Source organism: Eremomyces bilateralis (assembly GCF_010015585.1).
Source record: "Eremomyces bilateralis CBS 781.70 unplaced genomic scaffold P152scaffold_24, whole genome shotgun sequence".
NCBI lineage: Eukaryota > Fungi > Ascomycota > Dothideomycetes > Eremomycetales > Eremomycetaceae > Eremomyces > Eremomyces bilateralis.
The window spans coordinates 172,873-189,252 of NW_022985090.1; the positions used below are offsets into that span (position 1 = coordinate 172,873).

General features: G+C 52.4%; 7 protein-coding genes across 7 annotated transcripts; 2 read left to right on the forward strand and 5 right to left on the reverse strand.

Moving 5' to 3' along the window:
* Positions 1-196: 196 nt before the first annotated feature.
* On the reverse strand, positions 197-3,252 carry P152DRAFT_422712 (uncharacterized protein; the record flags this gene model as incomplete). The annotated part of the gene is made up of 1 exon (XM_033677195.1): positions 197-3,252. A coding segment is annotated over exon 1 (2,640 nt), but the record flags the coding sequence as incomplete, so codon positions are not given.
* A 23-nt stretch (positions 3,253-3,275) lies between these two features.
* P152DRAFT_494455 (uncharacterized protein) lies at positions 3,276-5,366 on the reverse strand. Its single transcript, XM_033682216.1, has one exon. It carries the CDS (start codon positions 4,925-4,927, stop codon positions 3,641-3,643), a length of 1,287 nt encoding a protein of 428 aa, XP_033531132.1. The 5' UTR covers positions 4,928-5,366; the 3' UTR covers positions 3,276-3,640.
* On the reverse strand, positions 5,358-6,566 carry P152DRAFT_441697 (Osmotin, thaumatin-like protein; the record flags this gene model as incomplete). The annotated part of the gene is made up of 2 exons (XM_033677712.1): positions 5,358-6,191; positions 6,237-6,566. 2 exons carry the CDS (start codon positions 6,564-6,566, stop codon positions 5,358-5,360), a joined length of 1,164 nt encoding a protein of 387 aa, XP_033531133.1.
* A 736-nt stretch (positions 6,567-7,302) lies between these two features.
* On the forward strand, positions 7,303-8,609 carry P152DRAFT_461448 (uncharacterized protein). Its single transcript, XM_033680128.1, has one exon. It carries the CDS (start codon positions 7,323-7,325, stop codon positions 8,511-8,513), a length of 1,191 nt encoding a protein of 396 aa, XP_033531134.1. The 5' UTR covers positions 7,303-7,322; the 3' UTR covers positions 8,514-8,609.
* Positions 8,610-8,948: 339 nt separating this feature from the next.
* Positions 8,949-10,651, forward strand: P152DRAFT_476406 (uncharacterized protein; the record flags this gene model as incomplete). Its single annotated transcript, XM_033681504.1, has 2 exons — positions 8,949-9,024; positions 9,078-10,651. 2 exons carry the CDS (start codon positions 8,949-8,951, stop codon positions 10,649-10,651), a joined length of 1,650 nt encoding a protein of 549 aa, XP_033531135.1.
* Positions 10,652-10,759: 108 nt separating this feature from the next.
* Positions 10,760-12,093, reverse strand: P152DRAFT_403163 (alpha/beta-hydrolase; the record flags this gene model as incomplete). Its single annotated transcript, XM_033676693.1, has 4 exons — positions 10,760-10,903; positions 10,955-11,136; positions 11,203-11,530; positions 11,584-12,093. The coding sequence occupies 4 exons, from the start codon at positions 12,091-12,093 to the stop codon at positions 10,760-10,762; spliced, it is 1,164 nt and encodes a 387-aa protein (XP_033531136.1).
* Positions 12,094-14,101: 2,008 nt separating this feature from the next.
* On the reverse strand, positions 14,102-16,191 carry P152DRAFT_461452 (MFS general substrate transporter). Its single transcript, XM_033680129.1, has 4 exons — positions 16,098-16,191; positions 15,324-16,047; positions 14,808-15,275; positions 14,102-14,761 (listed from the first exon to the last, which is right to left on the reverse strand). Exons 1-4 carry the CDS (start codon positions 16,153-16,155, stop codon positions 14,602-14,604), a joined length of 1,410 nt encoding a protein of 469 aa, XP_033531137.1. The 5' UTR covers positions 16,156-16,191; the 3' UTR covers positions 14,102-14,601.
* Between the last annotated feature and the right edge of the window lie 189 nt (positions 16,192-16,380).

The following is a 16,380-nucleotide window of genomic DNA, read 5'->3' on the forward strand; positions in this document are numbered from 1 at the left end:
CAAGACGCTCCAGAAATACAAAGGGTCTCGAGTCGTATCTACATTAAATAGTACATGATCTTTCGTCCCATAAACAAATGACAATCCTCGATCGCTCGAGCATATGCACGCTTTCGAATGCCAAATCTAAACGTCCCGGTCATGAATTCCTGCATCCCCATCACCCACCCCCTCCCACCTTTTTCTTCCCTTTCACCCCTCCAACCCCCACCCCCCTCTCCCTCCCCCTCCTCACCGCCAAAAGACACCTCCCCACCCCCTCCAAATCCCCCAACATCGTCACATGCCCCCTCCCTGTCTCCACCACCCCGCCCCTCTCCACCGCATACCCCTCCGGCACCATCGCCGCCCTCGCCAACACCACCCCGTCGCCGCTCGCGAACGCCAACTCATCATACGCGCTCGTCCGCGCGATCGCCTCCCGGCTCGCCACCTTCGCGCCGAAGACCGTCGGGACGGATTTGCCGAAGAGGACGGCGTGCGGGGGGTAGCGATTGCTGGTGGCGGCGGAGAAGATGGGGTTGAAGAAGAGGAAGCGTTTGAAGGCGAGGGTGCGCGCGAGAGTGCGCTCGAGGTAGGCAATCGCGGTGTGGAGTGGGATGGTGACTATGGTTTTGGGGTCTTGGGTTGGGTTTGGGGGCCCAGGGAAGGGGTTGTGAGGAGGCGCGGTGGGGGGAGAGGAGGATGTCATTTGGGGTGTGATTGCGGTGGCAGCAGTTGCGGCGGTGGTGGCCGGGGCAGCGGTAGATAGGGCTTTTAGTTCACTCGTGGAGGAGTTGGAGCTTGATTCGATTTTGGAGAGGGAGCTCTTTCGACCGAGCATGGGGAGGTTCGGCATCCGCGAGCCGATGATGCTCCCCAGGCTTGTGGAGGAGGAATTCGTGCTCCCGAGGGCGGGGAGCGGTGGAGACATGCAGGGCGACCAGGCGTAGCGGATCCAATCGTTCACGCTGAAGAAATTGACGCGGTATTCTTCCTTGGTGTGCTTGTTGAAGAAACAGCGTCCGTCTTCTGGGAGTAGTGCGAAACTCGATCGCATCGTGAAGTTCACTTGCGCGGTGAGCACGCGGGAGCTGAGGAAGACGTCGTCGCCGTTTCGCATGGGCCCGAGGATGTTCACGCATGTTTGTGGGACGCCCGCGTACACGACGCCGGAGAAGAGGGAGGGGTTGGTGTTGACGGCGTGGCGAGTGATGAGCCCGCCGAGCGAGTGCGCGATGACGAGAGCACCTCGACGTTCAGGAGGGACGTCCGGTTGATTCGACGGCAGTTTCTCGAGGAATTGCACGAGCTGTCGGCTCAGGAGATCCGGACTCAGTCGCCAGTCGTATCCGTAATCGTGAATTCGTAACGTCCCGTTCTTCGCGTTCTCGCATTCGCGTAGTCGTTTAAACAATCGGCGGGAGATGTCGACAGGGCCGATGTGGGTGAGCATGCCATCCGGTTTGATGCGATTCCCCTCTTCTTCGTCTTCATCATTCAACCCGACTTCGAGATCGGCTTTGCGGAGGTTGAATCCGACTTTGAGTGGCAGCCAGACACGGCGTTGTGGAGCGGAGGCAGATCTGAGGACGGAACCACGGTAGCCGCCGAGGACCACAAGGTCCCCCGTAAGTCCTTCAAGAGCCTTTGTCAGATGGGGGTGAGGATCTGGTTTCTTCTGCGTGCCGTTAGGCGGGGGTGCGGTTTTGGTCCCGTTAGTTTGGCCGATTGCAACTGGTGTCTTCGAGCTTTGCGCGGCGAAGGTAGCCGCATTGGGACTGTCGACAATGGCTGCCTTCGTTTGGTTTAGGGGATTGTGGATAGAATCCAGGAATGACACGTTGAAATTGAAGTTCTGTATCGAGCTGAGACTTGGGAACTTGAACTCCGTGTCCTGGATGGTGTCCACAATCGCCTTGAATCGAGAATTGGCCATCTCTTGCACATTCTCAAACCTGCTGTCGTCCCCAAGGGAGGGTAGTCTTGACAATCCTGGCCGGCTCCTAACCGATAACGACAAGGAATCTTCCGATCTGATCCGTCGGAGTGGGAGGGATCCCGTGCGATACGACGACCCAATGGATAGCTGCCTCAGCTCATCAACCGGCGATCTGACCGCCGCCGAGGGCGCACCAATTTTTCCCGGCGTGTCGGATGAAAGCTGTGGTATGCGCTGCGGGTCTGACAAGTTCCTCGCGTGCTTCCCCTTCTTCCCAACATCGATCGAGAACCGTGTGAGGTCGATATTGTTCATGAAATTCGGCGTCTTCGAAAGATTCGGCATGTTGAATGAAGGGATATATTTCTTCAGTCGGTCTTCCGTAGAGTACGACCTCGGTCTCCCCATCCCAAATGCTTCTCGGAACACCTCCCTTCGCGACATCATCTCTACCTCAGATTTCCACGGCGACGGCAACCGAAGCTTCGCCACGTCCTCCTCTTCCTTTTCCACCAACACCTCATCCGACAGTGTATTTATCCCCTCGTCTCTCCTTGCTGCAGGTAATGGCGCCGCCCAATCATCCTCCCCAAAGAACACGTCCTGTTCCTGCATGGCCGCCACCTTCACCTCCGCAGGTATGTTGGCAGACGTCAACCGTTTCTGCGCGTACCCAATGCTTACCCCTATGACATCCTGCGCATCGTCTTCAGGAGAGGGGTCATCGAGAGGAAATTCGGCGTCCGAGTTTGTTCCCGTGTCTGAGTCGGTCGGGTCAGCGAGGGAGGCATAATTGATATCTTTGAGGGCGGAGGGGCCTGCGTGGGATGGAAGTGGTCGATTGAGGGGGGGCGAGGGCGGAGTGGTCGATTGGGGCATCGTGAATGCCTGATCGCTTCTGGAGGAGAATACCATCCAGGAATGCTCGGTATCTGTCTTGATGCTAGGATATCAGGTGGGACGAAGAGTGCTAGAGGAGCTTGTGAAACGCCATAGAGTTCTAGCTGGACAAGGTACCTGTACAATGGATAACATCGGTACACGGAAAGACGAGACTAGGAATCAACAACACGAAAAGTAAAACGTGAAGCTGGAGTTGCTGACACGGTACTCTTGAATACCGAATGAAGATAGATGTCCGCAGGCGGTACACTGTCTCGATGGACCTTGGTCGCTGACCCACCGTCTATCCGCCCGCTTCCAGCCGCAACAAAAGCAAACCGATAAGATCTTAGACTTCTACTAAAACTCAAGTTGTGCAGGAATATGGAAATTGACAGACACGATGCAGACAACGTTCATCAGCCATGTCGTCAGTGCGCGCCTCGTATTGCTTCCCCGATTGAGAGGAAAGGCAGAGGATGCCAGCTAATTACAAGAATTGACGTCGGGGATTGGGTGCGGCGTGGCAGGGGGCTGAGGCCTCCGGTTCCATTGGCGGAACTCCGTTGGGGGAACTCTTCAAGTTAATACAATGATCGGTCTCAAGGAGTCATGTTTGATCGGGATAGCAGGTGTTCAATGAGAAACTAATATGACCAGTTCTAAATTCTAATCTCTAGGTTCAGGACAGCCAGGTAAGCAGATAAATCTGAGGACATCATTCAGGGGTAACGACGTCCGATATCTAAGTTCATCATTCTCATATACACCGTCATATCTTCTTTATATCCAAGTCTCCCATATCAGTCATCCATCGCATCCGCCTTTCAACATCCCTCATCTCCCCATCTGCGCCACCGCAACGGCATACCTCGCCTCCTGCACCTGCGCCACCATCTCCTCCGCTCCCTCCCTCACCTCCCTCATCCCCCCCTCCATTCCCCCCACCCCCTCCCTGACCCTCCCCACCATCTCCCACACCCTCCCTACCTTCCCCACAAAGTCCACCACCGTCCCCGAGTCGACCAGCATCTCCGCATCCCTCTCCACCGCCATCCACGCCTCAATCCGCCGCGCAAGCATCTCCGCCGCCTCCGCACATTCCCCGGCCGTCGCGAGGGAGGCGTCGATGTCGTCGACGGCGGCGAGGAGCGCGTCGTGCTGGGGGACGCAGGATGCTTGGAGGTGGAGGCGGAGGGTGAGGAAGTTAGAGAGGATAGAAGAGGGGGGGTTCTCGGTGGTGAGGTGGTGGAGGTGTTCGGCGTAGGCGTCGTCTTCGGCTGTGTGGAGTTTGGAGAATTCGGTCGCTTTTCGGCGGAGTTTGTCTTCGATGGATTCGTAGCGAGGGGGTTGGAGGGGAGTAGGTGTCAGTGCTGTTTCTGTTGCTGATACAGGAGGACTCAACGGGGAGCTCGGTCGTTGGTGATGGTGCAGTGGCGGCACTGATTGCTGGCTCTTCCGAAACGAACCAGTCTTGTTAACCGGCGGTTTCCGTCTCCAGTTCCTAAGCAGCCCTCCCAATCCACCCGACGACCCGACGCTATGCCCCGAATGTGCATCACTCGGCCGTTTCCACCCCTCCTCCCTTCGTTCCAGCGTCTGCCTCTCCTCCCTCCGCGGCGCTTCCCTCCGGTCCATCTTCTCCCTTGGAGCAAGCGTATACAGCGCTTCTTCCAGCAGCGCTCTCTTCTGCGCATCTTCTACCGGGCGCAGCACCGTCTCGATGCCGGCGATCCATGTCGCGCGAGAGAGTTTCGGCTCGTGGATCCCGCGGTGCCGTGGGGGGAGGGAATTGTCGTAGCCTAGAGTTGGAGAATCTGCACGGCCAGATCTGGCGATCACGTCTGAATCGCAGGTAGGGTTGGCGTGGGTGGAGTACGCGAGGTCGGGTAAGTTGGCGAAGTAGCGGCTTAGATCGCAGGCTTCGTAGTAGTCTTCCTGTGGTAGCGCTGCGGTGTCGAAGCTATTGAATCTGGTCATTGTATCGGTGCTTGAGGTAGGCTTAGAGACATAGGGGTTCCTTTTTCTTGTTATTGTCCTATATAGAACAGTACTGAGAGAATCCATCATGATGAGAACGATGAAGGCTGTCAATGGTGACTCCCTAAAACTAGTGGTTTGCATCTACTAGTCACTGAATAGACTCATCGTATGCGTCTGCCGTTCACTAGGAAGCGATTTGCCCGCTCACCCCAAGCACCCATATAGTTCTGGTGGATAGAGACATTATCGGATCCATACCAGTTAGATAGAGAATAAAAGTACAAAATAATACTGAGCAATAGGTATCTTAATCGACAGTCATAACAGCGTTTCAGTCATTCCCACGACGCGTCCAGCGCTCATTCATCGCCAAAGGAAGAAATCAAGGGAGTGGAGTGTGTATCTCACGTTCACAAAGGTTCCAACATTCCCACGGTTCAACATGGAGCGTCACCAGAGTAACCCGAACGATGCGCAAAGTGTCCCCATGACAATCCACACCCACCAACATGTATATCCAGTCCCCCAACTCCCCAGCAGCGCAAGCCTCACAGCAGCGCTAGTATCAGTCTTATTCCCCTTCCCCCCCCCCCGCCCTCGACTCCCCCCTGGCCCTCCCCTCCAACCCCCCTCTCCTCTTCCAAACCTCGCCAACATGCACTCCCACCGGCCCCAAACCCCCATCCCTTTTCGCCCTCCGCCCCCCCAACGCCACCTGTCCTCCATCCCCTGTCCCCGCCAACGCCGATCTCAGAATCGTCGTGCTCCTCCCCCCATGACACGCCACCACCTCCCACCCCCACCCCCCGCCCCCGGGAACCACAAACGTTGCCTGCCCATCGTCGAACGCATAGCTATACGCATCCGGACACACGCGCTTCGCATTCCGCGAATACAGCCCCGGTGCGCACTTCTCCGGCGTCGCGAACTTGCCGGCGCAGCAGTCTTCGGGGCGGTTCCATTTCGCGCATGCGGAGAGGCAGGGCTGGAATACGGGGCGGGGGATGGCGTCGTCGGGGTAGGGGTAGATGTCGGCGCCGGGTTTGGGGGGTGGGTGGAGTTGGCAGTCCCAGGGGCACCAGTGGAGGAGGGAGGAGGGAGGGAGGGAGCGGTCAAAGGGGAGGGGGGATGTGGAGTTGGTGCCGAGGAAGCGGGATTCTTCGTGGGGATTTGTGGTGTCATCGGCGTAGGGGGAGAAGTCTTGGGGAGCGAGGTGGCTGGAGGTGGCGATGCAGGAGGGGTTGGTGAGGTTGGGTGGGATGTCGTCGATGCCGGTATTTCCGGGAGCTTGTTGGCGGATTATGGCTAGGGGGATGTTGTAGCCGTCGACGAGAGAGATGTCGTAGTATGTGTTGCCGTCGCCGGCATCGAGGGTAAATTCTGCTAGAGTGACGGGGAGGTCGCCCTAGCCTGTTAGTATATCCTTTCCTCCTCTCTTTCGAAAACCTACGGTTGCTTTACAGTCCAGAAGACCGTTGCAATCTCCAGTTCCACACGCTTTCCCTGTCTGGTTGTTTTCAGGCCCTGTGCCTCCCTGATTGAAGGTGCAGTTCGTCCGCATCCATATCCTTCCTTGCCAGTGCTTGTCCAGCGTCTGGTCGCGCGACTCGCCGGGTTTCAGCTCGAATCCATGGGACTTTGGCCCTTTTCCCGCCTGTGTCACGATTCCTGGCCAGATGGTTTCCTTGCAGTTGTTTGTGATAGTTATGGGGATCCTTTCTTCCTTCTCTTGTCGACCTCGGATCCGAGGTAGAGGGTCATACGGCGGGATCCGATTCATATGATGGTATGCAGAGACATGAGGGATATCGAAGGTGACTAGGAGCATGAGAAGCACCCTTGTGACCGGCATCTCTATAGGCACCATTGTAACGCTGGCAAAGTCTAACAGTCAGATAGACGGGCCTTCTAAGACTCGTTTAGTAGACAACCAGGAAGCTACAGTGGTGCTAGTAGTGGTATCCAAGGATATAGCGGCACGAATGGGATCTTATAGAGAGATGGCTAATGGTTATATCAGTGAATGTAGTTTGAAAGGCATGAGGAACGCCCATATGCGAGGTAGCTCGGCGTCATGTTAAAGAACATCGCATGTCATTGCACGGCTGCTTGGTATTCCATGTCATCCATGAAGTACAGCTTCTTCCCTCCCAGTGGTCAATAGCGACATATTGCTCATCTAGAAACAGGGAAAGAAGAAACGCGTGGCGGGGGATGGCGATCCGTGTCGGGCTTGGTTGGATTCGATGCGCCTGTCGTGTTTCATAATATGGACTGGACATCGACATCGACAGTCTGAACTGGACGGACTTTTGGATCCATGTCGTCATTGGTGCCTCAGGGGAATTGTTTAATGCCTGAGGCCAATATATTGCATGTGCATCAATCTGATGTGGTCACACACTCACACATGCAATGCAGTCTGGGGCAGTGTCACGCGGTGGGACGGAAAAGCAAGACACATATGTCCCGAAATTTTCCCGCACACAACCAAAATGTCTAGAATCTAGGAAATTCCATCATTAATGTAGCCAATATGGTTTATACACGGTCTAAAGCTCATCAAATCGAGCGATTAAAGAAAAATGCCTCTCATCGTCATTATACGACTCCCGAAAAGGCCTGCCTTCGGGGAGAGGTGGAGCACGAAACCGCTCGTCGTAGGCAGTACGGATTCGAGACCGCCCACTCTAATACAGCGATTTTCAAGCGAAATAGAGTCCCTCGTTCGTCTGCATACCGTATCTTAAAGTCTTACAAGGACGATCGACGAATATCAGACCAGGAGACACGCGGGCGGAAGCCCCTCATCCCGCCTACCAAGCTCGCAGCCCTTGATACCCTGGTTGAATCGATGGATTACGAAGACAGGACTATATCATGGGACGGACTCGCGTACGAAGCAGATATTGACTGTTCACCACGTACGATTAAAAAAGCTATGGAGACGATGGATTACCATAAGTGTATCGCATGCAGAAAAGCGTGGGTTTCAACGCAATTGGCTGCTAAACGCGTTGAATACGCGAAAAAGATGTTATCAAAGTATCCTACACCGGAACACTGGAAACATGTCAGATTCAGCGATGAGGTCCATATTGGTCTTGGGCCCCAAGGCAAGAACCTTATTATACGAAAACGAGGACAGCGGTACTGTTTGAATTGCATCCAACGAGTTTCTGATCCGGATGAGGCGGACAAACGAAAAGTCCACGCCTGGGCAGCCGTTGGATACAATTTCAAAGGCCCTCTTGTCTTCTATAACATACCGCCGAATAATACCGGCAAAATGTCGCAGGAGGTCTACTTAAACGAGATCCTCAAACCAATCGTTAGGCCGTGGATTGCAAATCATGAGTATTTTGTATTGGAGGAGGACCAGGACTCTGGACACGCACCGCCAAGATCAACCAAAACGAAGCCCTCCGCGGTATCCCAATGGAAAAAGGACGTAGGACTCCAGTCCTACTTCAATTGCGCCGGGTCTCCAGACCTTGCGATCATCGAGGACTGTTTTCAACCTCTCAAGCAATATATACGCAAGTTTAGGCATTGGGAGCCCGATGAAACACGCCAATTAGCACAGGAGACTTGGTATGAAACACTCGATCAGGAATGGATTAACAAACGAATCCTTACAATGCCTGATCGGTTGAGAAAAGTCATTGAATCTGAGGGCCAACTAATTGCCTTTGGAGGAGGTATGGCGGGCCCGAGACCAGGATAACCGCCAGGTTTTCGTAGATATAGACTGATCATCTAAGTACAAATAGCCTCAAAAAAGGCCTGATTAAATTTCACTTGTTTTGCGTGGTGTATTGTACGTGAAACCGTATCTTCATACAAATTTGAATGGGGTAGTGGTGCCAAGACCAATATGTGTCTTGCTTTTCTGTTCCGTTTTGTTGAGTCCTCAGGCAATAAGGCTCGAGTACCTCCTTTATCTCGACTCAGCTCTGAGCTCTGTCTCACCGACATGGAGGGGTAGGGGAAGATGACTACAACTCCGTATCTTCACCTGAGGTGTTAACGTTGTTGTATCCTCCTCATTCTACCTAACAATCCATTTCTCTCGTTCGCTACCTTTGATATCAAGAGGTCCATTTGACATAACGGTGAATGATTGCAGTACCCCTAGCCAGAGCCCATACCCGAACCAGCAATGGACGACAGCATTCGAGACATTGAGTCGCTCAACATCTCCATCGAACTGAGCAGTGATTGTGATAAGTATCCTGGTGAGGCCTCCCGTTATGAGGACCAAATTGCGGAAATATTAACGGCCTCTTAGCAAAACAACATGCTCAGCATGTCGCCCGTCAACTGGGTGTTGGTAAGGGCATAATCTTCTTGTCATCTGGCAAGGATGGGAATTACGAGGATAGCGATACGCCAGTCCCGTTCCGTGTCAAGCGCTACTTCTATTACTTGAGCGGTGTCGATGAGCCCAATTGTTCCCTTATCTACAACGTCTCGACCGATGAGCTGGTCTTGAGCGTCCCTCCGCGACGCACCCCGCGAGAGAGGTTCTACCTTGGAAGCCCGTTGTCGGAATCCGAAGCTCTCCAGCGGTATGATTTCGACGCGGTGGTGGAACCTGTGAAGTTCCTAGAAAGGATATCAAAATGGTTTGATACAAGTGACGGCGACTTCTACTTGCTCAGTTTCACCGAGTTGCCAAGTTACCTGCAGTTGCTATACAACAAGTACTACCAGCGTTTCAATCTTTGCGGACTTTACCCTGCAATCAACGAATGTCGAGGGATCAAAGATGATCATGAGATCGGCTTGATCAAGAAGGCCAACGCCATCTCTGCCAAGGCACATCGTGCCGTCCTCGTGAACCTACGCAAGTTCAAGAATGAGTTTGAAATCGAGAATCAGTTTTTGTTCACTTGTCGCGCAAATCGAGCGAAGAGGCAATCCTATGAGGTGATAGCCGGTGCCGGTCAGAATGCTGCAACGCTCCATTACACTGCAAATGACCAGTCCTTCGCGAAGGACAGGAAACAGCTGGTCTGCATGGACGCCGGGTGCGAGTGGGAATGCTACGCTTCGGATGTCACCCGAACATTCCCTATCTCGGGCCACTGGCCATCCCAGGAGGCCGAGGAAATCTACTATTTGGTCAATAATATCCTGCGGGTCTGCGTGGGCATCCTGAAGCCCGGCGTGAACTATCGCGGTGTCAACTTTCTGGCTCATCAGATCCTGGTGAGATGCTTCCTGAAGCTTGGCATATTCCACAACGGATCCGTCGAGGAGATCCTGCAAGCAGGCACCTCGTTGGTCTTTCTTCCCCATGGCCTCGGCCATCACATGGGGTTGGAGGTGCACGATGTCTCGGGCAGGCCGTTGATTTACCATACTCGGGAGGATATGGCTGCGAGGCAACATTTACCCGCCCCCGATGTCGGGGTGTTAATCAAGCAGCCACTGGTCGCTAACAAGGCATCAGAAGGTCTTGAATCAGGCATGATTGTGACCGTCGAGCCTGGCATCTACTTCAACAAACCCATCCTCTCGGAATACCGAAAAATAGAACCGCATAGAAGCTTCCTCAATACGAAGGTTCTGGACCGATACCTGCATGTTGGTGGCGTCCGTATCGAAGACGATATCCTCATCACAGACAAGGGGAATGAAAACCTCACGACCGCCCCGAAAGGCGAATTTGCACTCAAGATTATTCGAGGCGACGTCGATGAGCACGCCAAAGCCCCGTGCGAAGAGCGCATGGTAGTTACTCCAGAGACTGCTGTGGAAACTGCCATAATTTCATTCAAACTCCATCACCAGCGGATTTGTCGGCGTTGGCAAGAAAGTGTATATGATCCCGTGAAAGAGTGCTCATTGGTCTCCTAATTACAACCGGGCGATACAACTCACCACAAGTCCTGAATATCCAGCTCAATACAGGAATGTCAACATCTCCCCCCTGCGCAACTTCTCTGCCACCGATCTCTACACTGCTCAACACCGCACCGCCGAACCATTCCCCGGCGCTGAACCATTCCCCGGCGTCTGTGAGAACGTCACATTACCCAACCACTCTCGAAGGATAGCGTTGAACTCGACGGGTTTCTCTTCGTGCGGCCAATGAGCAGTTTCAATTGTCTGCCACACTTGTTAGGCCGTGAACGCAAAATCTCTGGAACATCAACATACCTGGTTGAAGTGGTTTGAGAGGAACGATGCCGATCCAATTAGTTCGGCAAATTCTTCCCAATCCGAAACGGGATCCTTAGTCATGAAGAGGGTGAAGGTTGGTTGGGGCAAGGTGTAGTTGCCCTGACCTATCTCGAACTGGTAGGTGAGGTTTCTATTGCCCAGTTGATACCCGTTGAAAGCTATGTTCCGTATTAGCCTGCCACCTCTCTATTTATCGTTTCATATTTTATTCGACCATAACTTACTATTGTAGAATCCTTGCTTGCTATATGAGTCGACCATGTAGTCCTCAACAGTCTTCGACATGATTCCAGAGGCGGGTATTTCCGTCAGGTTGTTTTCCTTGAGGTATTGTTTCCACGGTCCTAAGAACGTCGTGTTCTTTGTCAAAAACTCTGCAGGCGGCGCCGTCTCCGCAGTCCGCGCACATGATCGGATCGACGCTCGAATGTCCGAGTCCAACTCCTTCGCCGCCGGCTTCTCCATTTCATCGAGGTACACTTGGTAGGTGAAGAACGGGTTCAATGCAGCCAGCGCCCTGTTCGTCGAAAATCCAAGAGTTGCGGACACATACTACGGCTGGTGAGCCACCAAGGCGATCAAGAACTGAGATGCAAGACACATACCGGAATCCCGATGTTAAACACCCCGACGAACCGATCAGGTCGGCTCCGTCCCGCTTCCCAGCACAATTGCGCCCCGAAATCGTTCCCGACGCACACCCCGGTATCGACGCCCGCATTATCAAGCACGCAGAGCACATCATCCACGAAGTCGTACATCGTATTTGATGACTCCAAGTCGACCGGATGCTGTGAATCGCCATACCCACGATGCTCGGGCACGATAATCCGATATTCCTTTGAGAACTCCGTGATCTGGTTCCGATACGTCGTCCACAAGCTCGGCCAGCCGTGGACAAGGACGAGGGTCTTGCTGGCGGTGGGGTTGATGTCGAGGTAGGCGAGGCGGAGGTTGGTGGGGACCGGGGTGGCGCCGCTGCGGTCGACGGCCGGGCAGGTGACGAACGTCTTGCGGTATTCCCATGGGTTGAACGATGCGGGTTCCTGGGCTGAGACGAGGGAGAGGAGGGCGCAGTGGAGGAGGATGAAGGAGAGGAACTTGGTGGTGAACATCGTGAACTATGGTTTAAGGAGCGACTGAATGAGCTAAACGAGTGTACGGCCAACAGCACAAGGAACAGGAGGGGGACGCGACGAATTAGTATGGGGATGATATGTTTCCGGCTCTCTTGTGGATCTAGGTTGTTTCTATGTCAAGATATAGCAAATATCCGTCTCCCTTTCCCCCAAGCCTCGGTCTAGCATATCGTAATACGATTCCTCCAGCTAGGATATACGTTGCGTGAGCCCTCTACAAATCACAATGCCCAAGTCTCGGTATCACCCTTCCGATCTGTCTCCGCGGACGCATCCTTGAGCCAGAAGGCACCCCGCAAGAGCCGCACGAAGGCCACGGTACCAGCAACCATCACGGATTCGCGGTTGAAGAATTAAGCTCCGGTTTTCTCGATGCTTGAAACCGGAAATGCTGGGTGGTCGCGCGCATCATGTATACTCGTACCGTCGTACCCACTGCCAAGCTCAGATCGTCCGACCCAGTTCGGTGGTCGGTAATGGAGTAGGGCTCGTTTCGGGATATGTAGCCCGCGGTTCTACGTAGTTGGGGACCAATAGGATCGCAAGACTTCCGGCTTCTAGAAGAGTTGCTGGATTGGGTTTGGTGAGGTCGCATTTAGTTTCAAACTAGGTGAGAATCATGAGATGCTGATTTCTGGCTGCTGCCCTAGCTCACGGAGCAGGCATGTTTAAATGATGGCTTCGAAAACTTCACCTTAAGGATGTTTCGACTTGCTGTGGCCTGTATGCCACCATCGTCCTCTGGTCTCCGGAGCATACCTTAGGAAACCGAATCTGCGGGTGTCCAATTTCACCAGCGTCGCTGTGCAATACAATCCTAGGATGTCAGCCCTGTTCATCGCAGAACTGACCCCGACGGCAAGCTGCGAGTAGGGTATGCCAAACCGACCAGAATTCATCAAATTCTCCCCAATCACATTGTAGGACAGAGATATCAGATATTGCATGCGAACAAGACAAGAATCTCTATAATACATTCGTAAACAATGCTGTACAGGAAAGACTTCACCATGACTATTGACAACATTTCCCGAGTCGTGGTTCTGGAGTTGAGACGCCGAGTCGCAGTTGAGAAGATGGGTTTATTGACAAACTCCTCAGGCATTCAACTGAAGATGAACTTGGAGCAGGAGTTCATAGTTACGACTTACGAGGAGTGACAAGGTCCTAGAGAACTCACGGACTTTCGCCCATTTCTCGCTTCCCAGCCTCCCAAGTACCATCACGTGGCTGCACTTTGCAGTTCTACCTTAATTACTTCTGCACTCCTTCCCCATTAACTCCATACTCCTGCATAACTTGCTCATAACTTCAGCATGGAACTTCCGCCCAACTTCTAGAAATGCACGTGATAATTTGGCACTTGCCTCCTGTATCGCTGATCGATCTCAAACTTGAGTTCTCCTTCACTTCTTGCCTCTGGACTTCTGGAGGTGGTTTGTAGCACAATCATGCTTGGCGGAAAGAAGGAGCCCCGAAACTTGGAGGCCTGCATCCCAAAGCCACACTCAGTTGAGACAGTCGTGTCGATAATTCTCATTTGTGAAGCTTAACTCTGCGACATCATTGTCATCTCGTCCAATCTTGGCAGAGAATATCATTCAACGATAGCAACCAGTCTGACTAATCGACACGTGTGTCTTGGGAAATCCCAATAATAATTTGAAGCATGTTCTTCTACTCTGTGCAATATCAATTATTTTCTTGGTACCTTATCAACCCAGTTTTAGAGGTTAGTAAGAGGTCTCGCGTCGCACACGGTCATCTTCATCACAATAAGATTTTACGTGGGCACTAGAAGTGAGTTTACTTCACAGATGAGGCTCATTTCAGAACGGAAGAACTATCAACTGAAGATGAATGAGTTTCGAGAGCTTCGTATTCACGATCGCCCCAACGAATTTATGGGAGGCTCGGAAATCAGTGTTTAAGCTACTCTTCACGTCGCCAGCGGCATTTCGTATAACCACAAAGGCCCTCTCGTATTCTAGAACGATCATGATAATCCTACAGCTCCTCGGCTATATATACCACGGACTTCGCGTCGGTCGAGCAACTGCGGAAAGGACAGATTCGTCCTAGCAATATTAGCCGTGCTGGCCTATGCAATTTCGGAAAGCTGGCTGGCACCGTGGCACGAACGTCTTGGACATCTGGAGGAGCAGTACATTAAAAGGCTGCGGAGGATATCAACATGAATCAGGCCGCTTCCAAACGCATTTACCTGCGTGTCCGGTATAAATTCCGATTTCAGAGAGAATCCACATAATCACCCATAATAAACGTGGAGAATGCTCACTTCCACCGCGTCTATCGCGAAGACTTTGCTGATCCCCTCCTTGGAGTATCCAACCCCCCCGCTAGCTCGACTTCCACGACGACTTCATGAGAAGCAAGACTAGGAGGCCATAGAAGCGTCTTGGGGGCGATATATCATGCATGTGTCTAGTGGAGTAGATTCTTGAACTCCAACCTGCCAGTCGATCATAGAACATATCTAAAATATGGGTTCTCCTTGTCCGTCAGATCTTGGAATGCCAGATTTGCTCTTTCTTCTTCGCTACCTACTACGGCGTCTCTTTTCCTATTCTCGGACGAGAGAACGAAGTATAGGGCAACGGAAGCAGCCATGCAGATGACGTAACTGGAATTGTTAGAAAGTGAGCGGTATATAGAAAAGGAAATTTTACCATATGATTAAGCCTGTCCATAACTCTGGATAATGTTGTGACTTCGACTGCGACCGCACTAGTTGAGGTCCGATGATATTTCCTACACAGTAGGCAACGAAGATGGTGGCTGCTGTAAAGCTCTTCTTGGTATGGCCTGCCACGTTAGACATTCCGAGTACTATGGTGAGACTAGCGACGCCGCCAAAAGAGCCAGTGATAGAATAGCCGACCACAGGTGCTACTGCATGGTAAGTCCAGGAGCTTTTCCAGATTATTGCGCAGCCTGCGATGACGGGAAGACAGCAGAGTAGCAGCATGATGATTCGGATATTTGGAATCTTAGAGCCTAGGTAACCGGTGAGAAGGATGGTAATGAAAGCGAGGCCGCCTAGCGGGAATTGAAAGAGGATGGATTCTAGGGTGTCCCAGCCAAAAGTTGAAACAATCAGGGGTCCGAATCCACTGACAGCTCCGTTTACTGTGTATCTGATAGTGACATTAGATTTTTATTGAGATATATGAGTGGTCACTTACGCAGATGCCATCATTATTGCTATAAGCCAAATTTTTAAGTCCATCACAGCTTCTTTCAGCTGTGACTTCTTAAACTTTATGCACCTCACACCAGTTTGGCCATACCGCAGCCTTTCAACTGCTGCAAACCTCTCTTCTTTTGTCAAGAACCAAGCCGATACGGGAGAGCTTGGTATCAAAAAGCAGAATAATCCAAAAAAGAAAGTCAAGGATCCTGCAAGTAGATAAATGTACTGCCAGGAATGTAAACCACCAGTAGTGATCTGTGCAAACGCATAGTTCAACGCACCACCCAGTATCCCGAAAAGACCCGTACTGCTGATCCACCAACTCTGACGCATCGACTGCTCCGCTTGAGTATAGTAGCTAGATACAATGCACATGAACCCGGTTGGGATAACGCTCTCCACGAATCCAAGGAAAAACCGCTGAGCATACAGACCCTTGTATGTTGTGACAGCGGCTGTCACCATACAGACGCCTGCCCATAGAATAACCAAAAATCCGAGGACGCGGCCGACGTTGAAACGCTGCAGCGCGTAGCTCATAGGATATAAGCCCGCCAGCATTCCAAAGTAAAAGAGGGAAGTGGCCCAACTGAGTCGTGTGGTGTCGACCTTGGGCGGTGTAGTCGATTTGTCGACGAGACTCAGTTCAAGGTCAGTGGTCATGCCGAAGAGGACTGCGGAACCGAGGATCGCTTTATCGTAGAAGACGAGGCCAACTGGGAGTTCATTAGCTATGGCTTCAGTCACTTTTCGAATGTTCGCTTGCATCCGAAGACCATGGCGGGAATTAAGAAAAGGTCGATCTTTCGCACTGCCCTGGCCATCACGACTGGATCAATGTTTCGTTCGACCTCTCCGACCATAGTGATTGCCACGTCCTTTTCAATATCGGCATGATGGTCATCATAATCCTCCGGATATCGGACGGCATTTTGAGTGGTGGGAGGACCACCCTGGTGTTCTGTCATTGCTAAAATCGTTGTTTCAAGTGAATTCGCAATCCTTCGACGGAGGCCCTTAAGTTGAAGCGCTGTTGACAGTAGGTACCG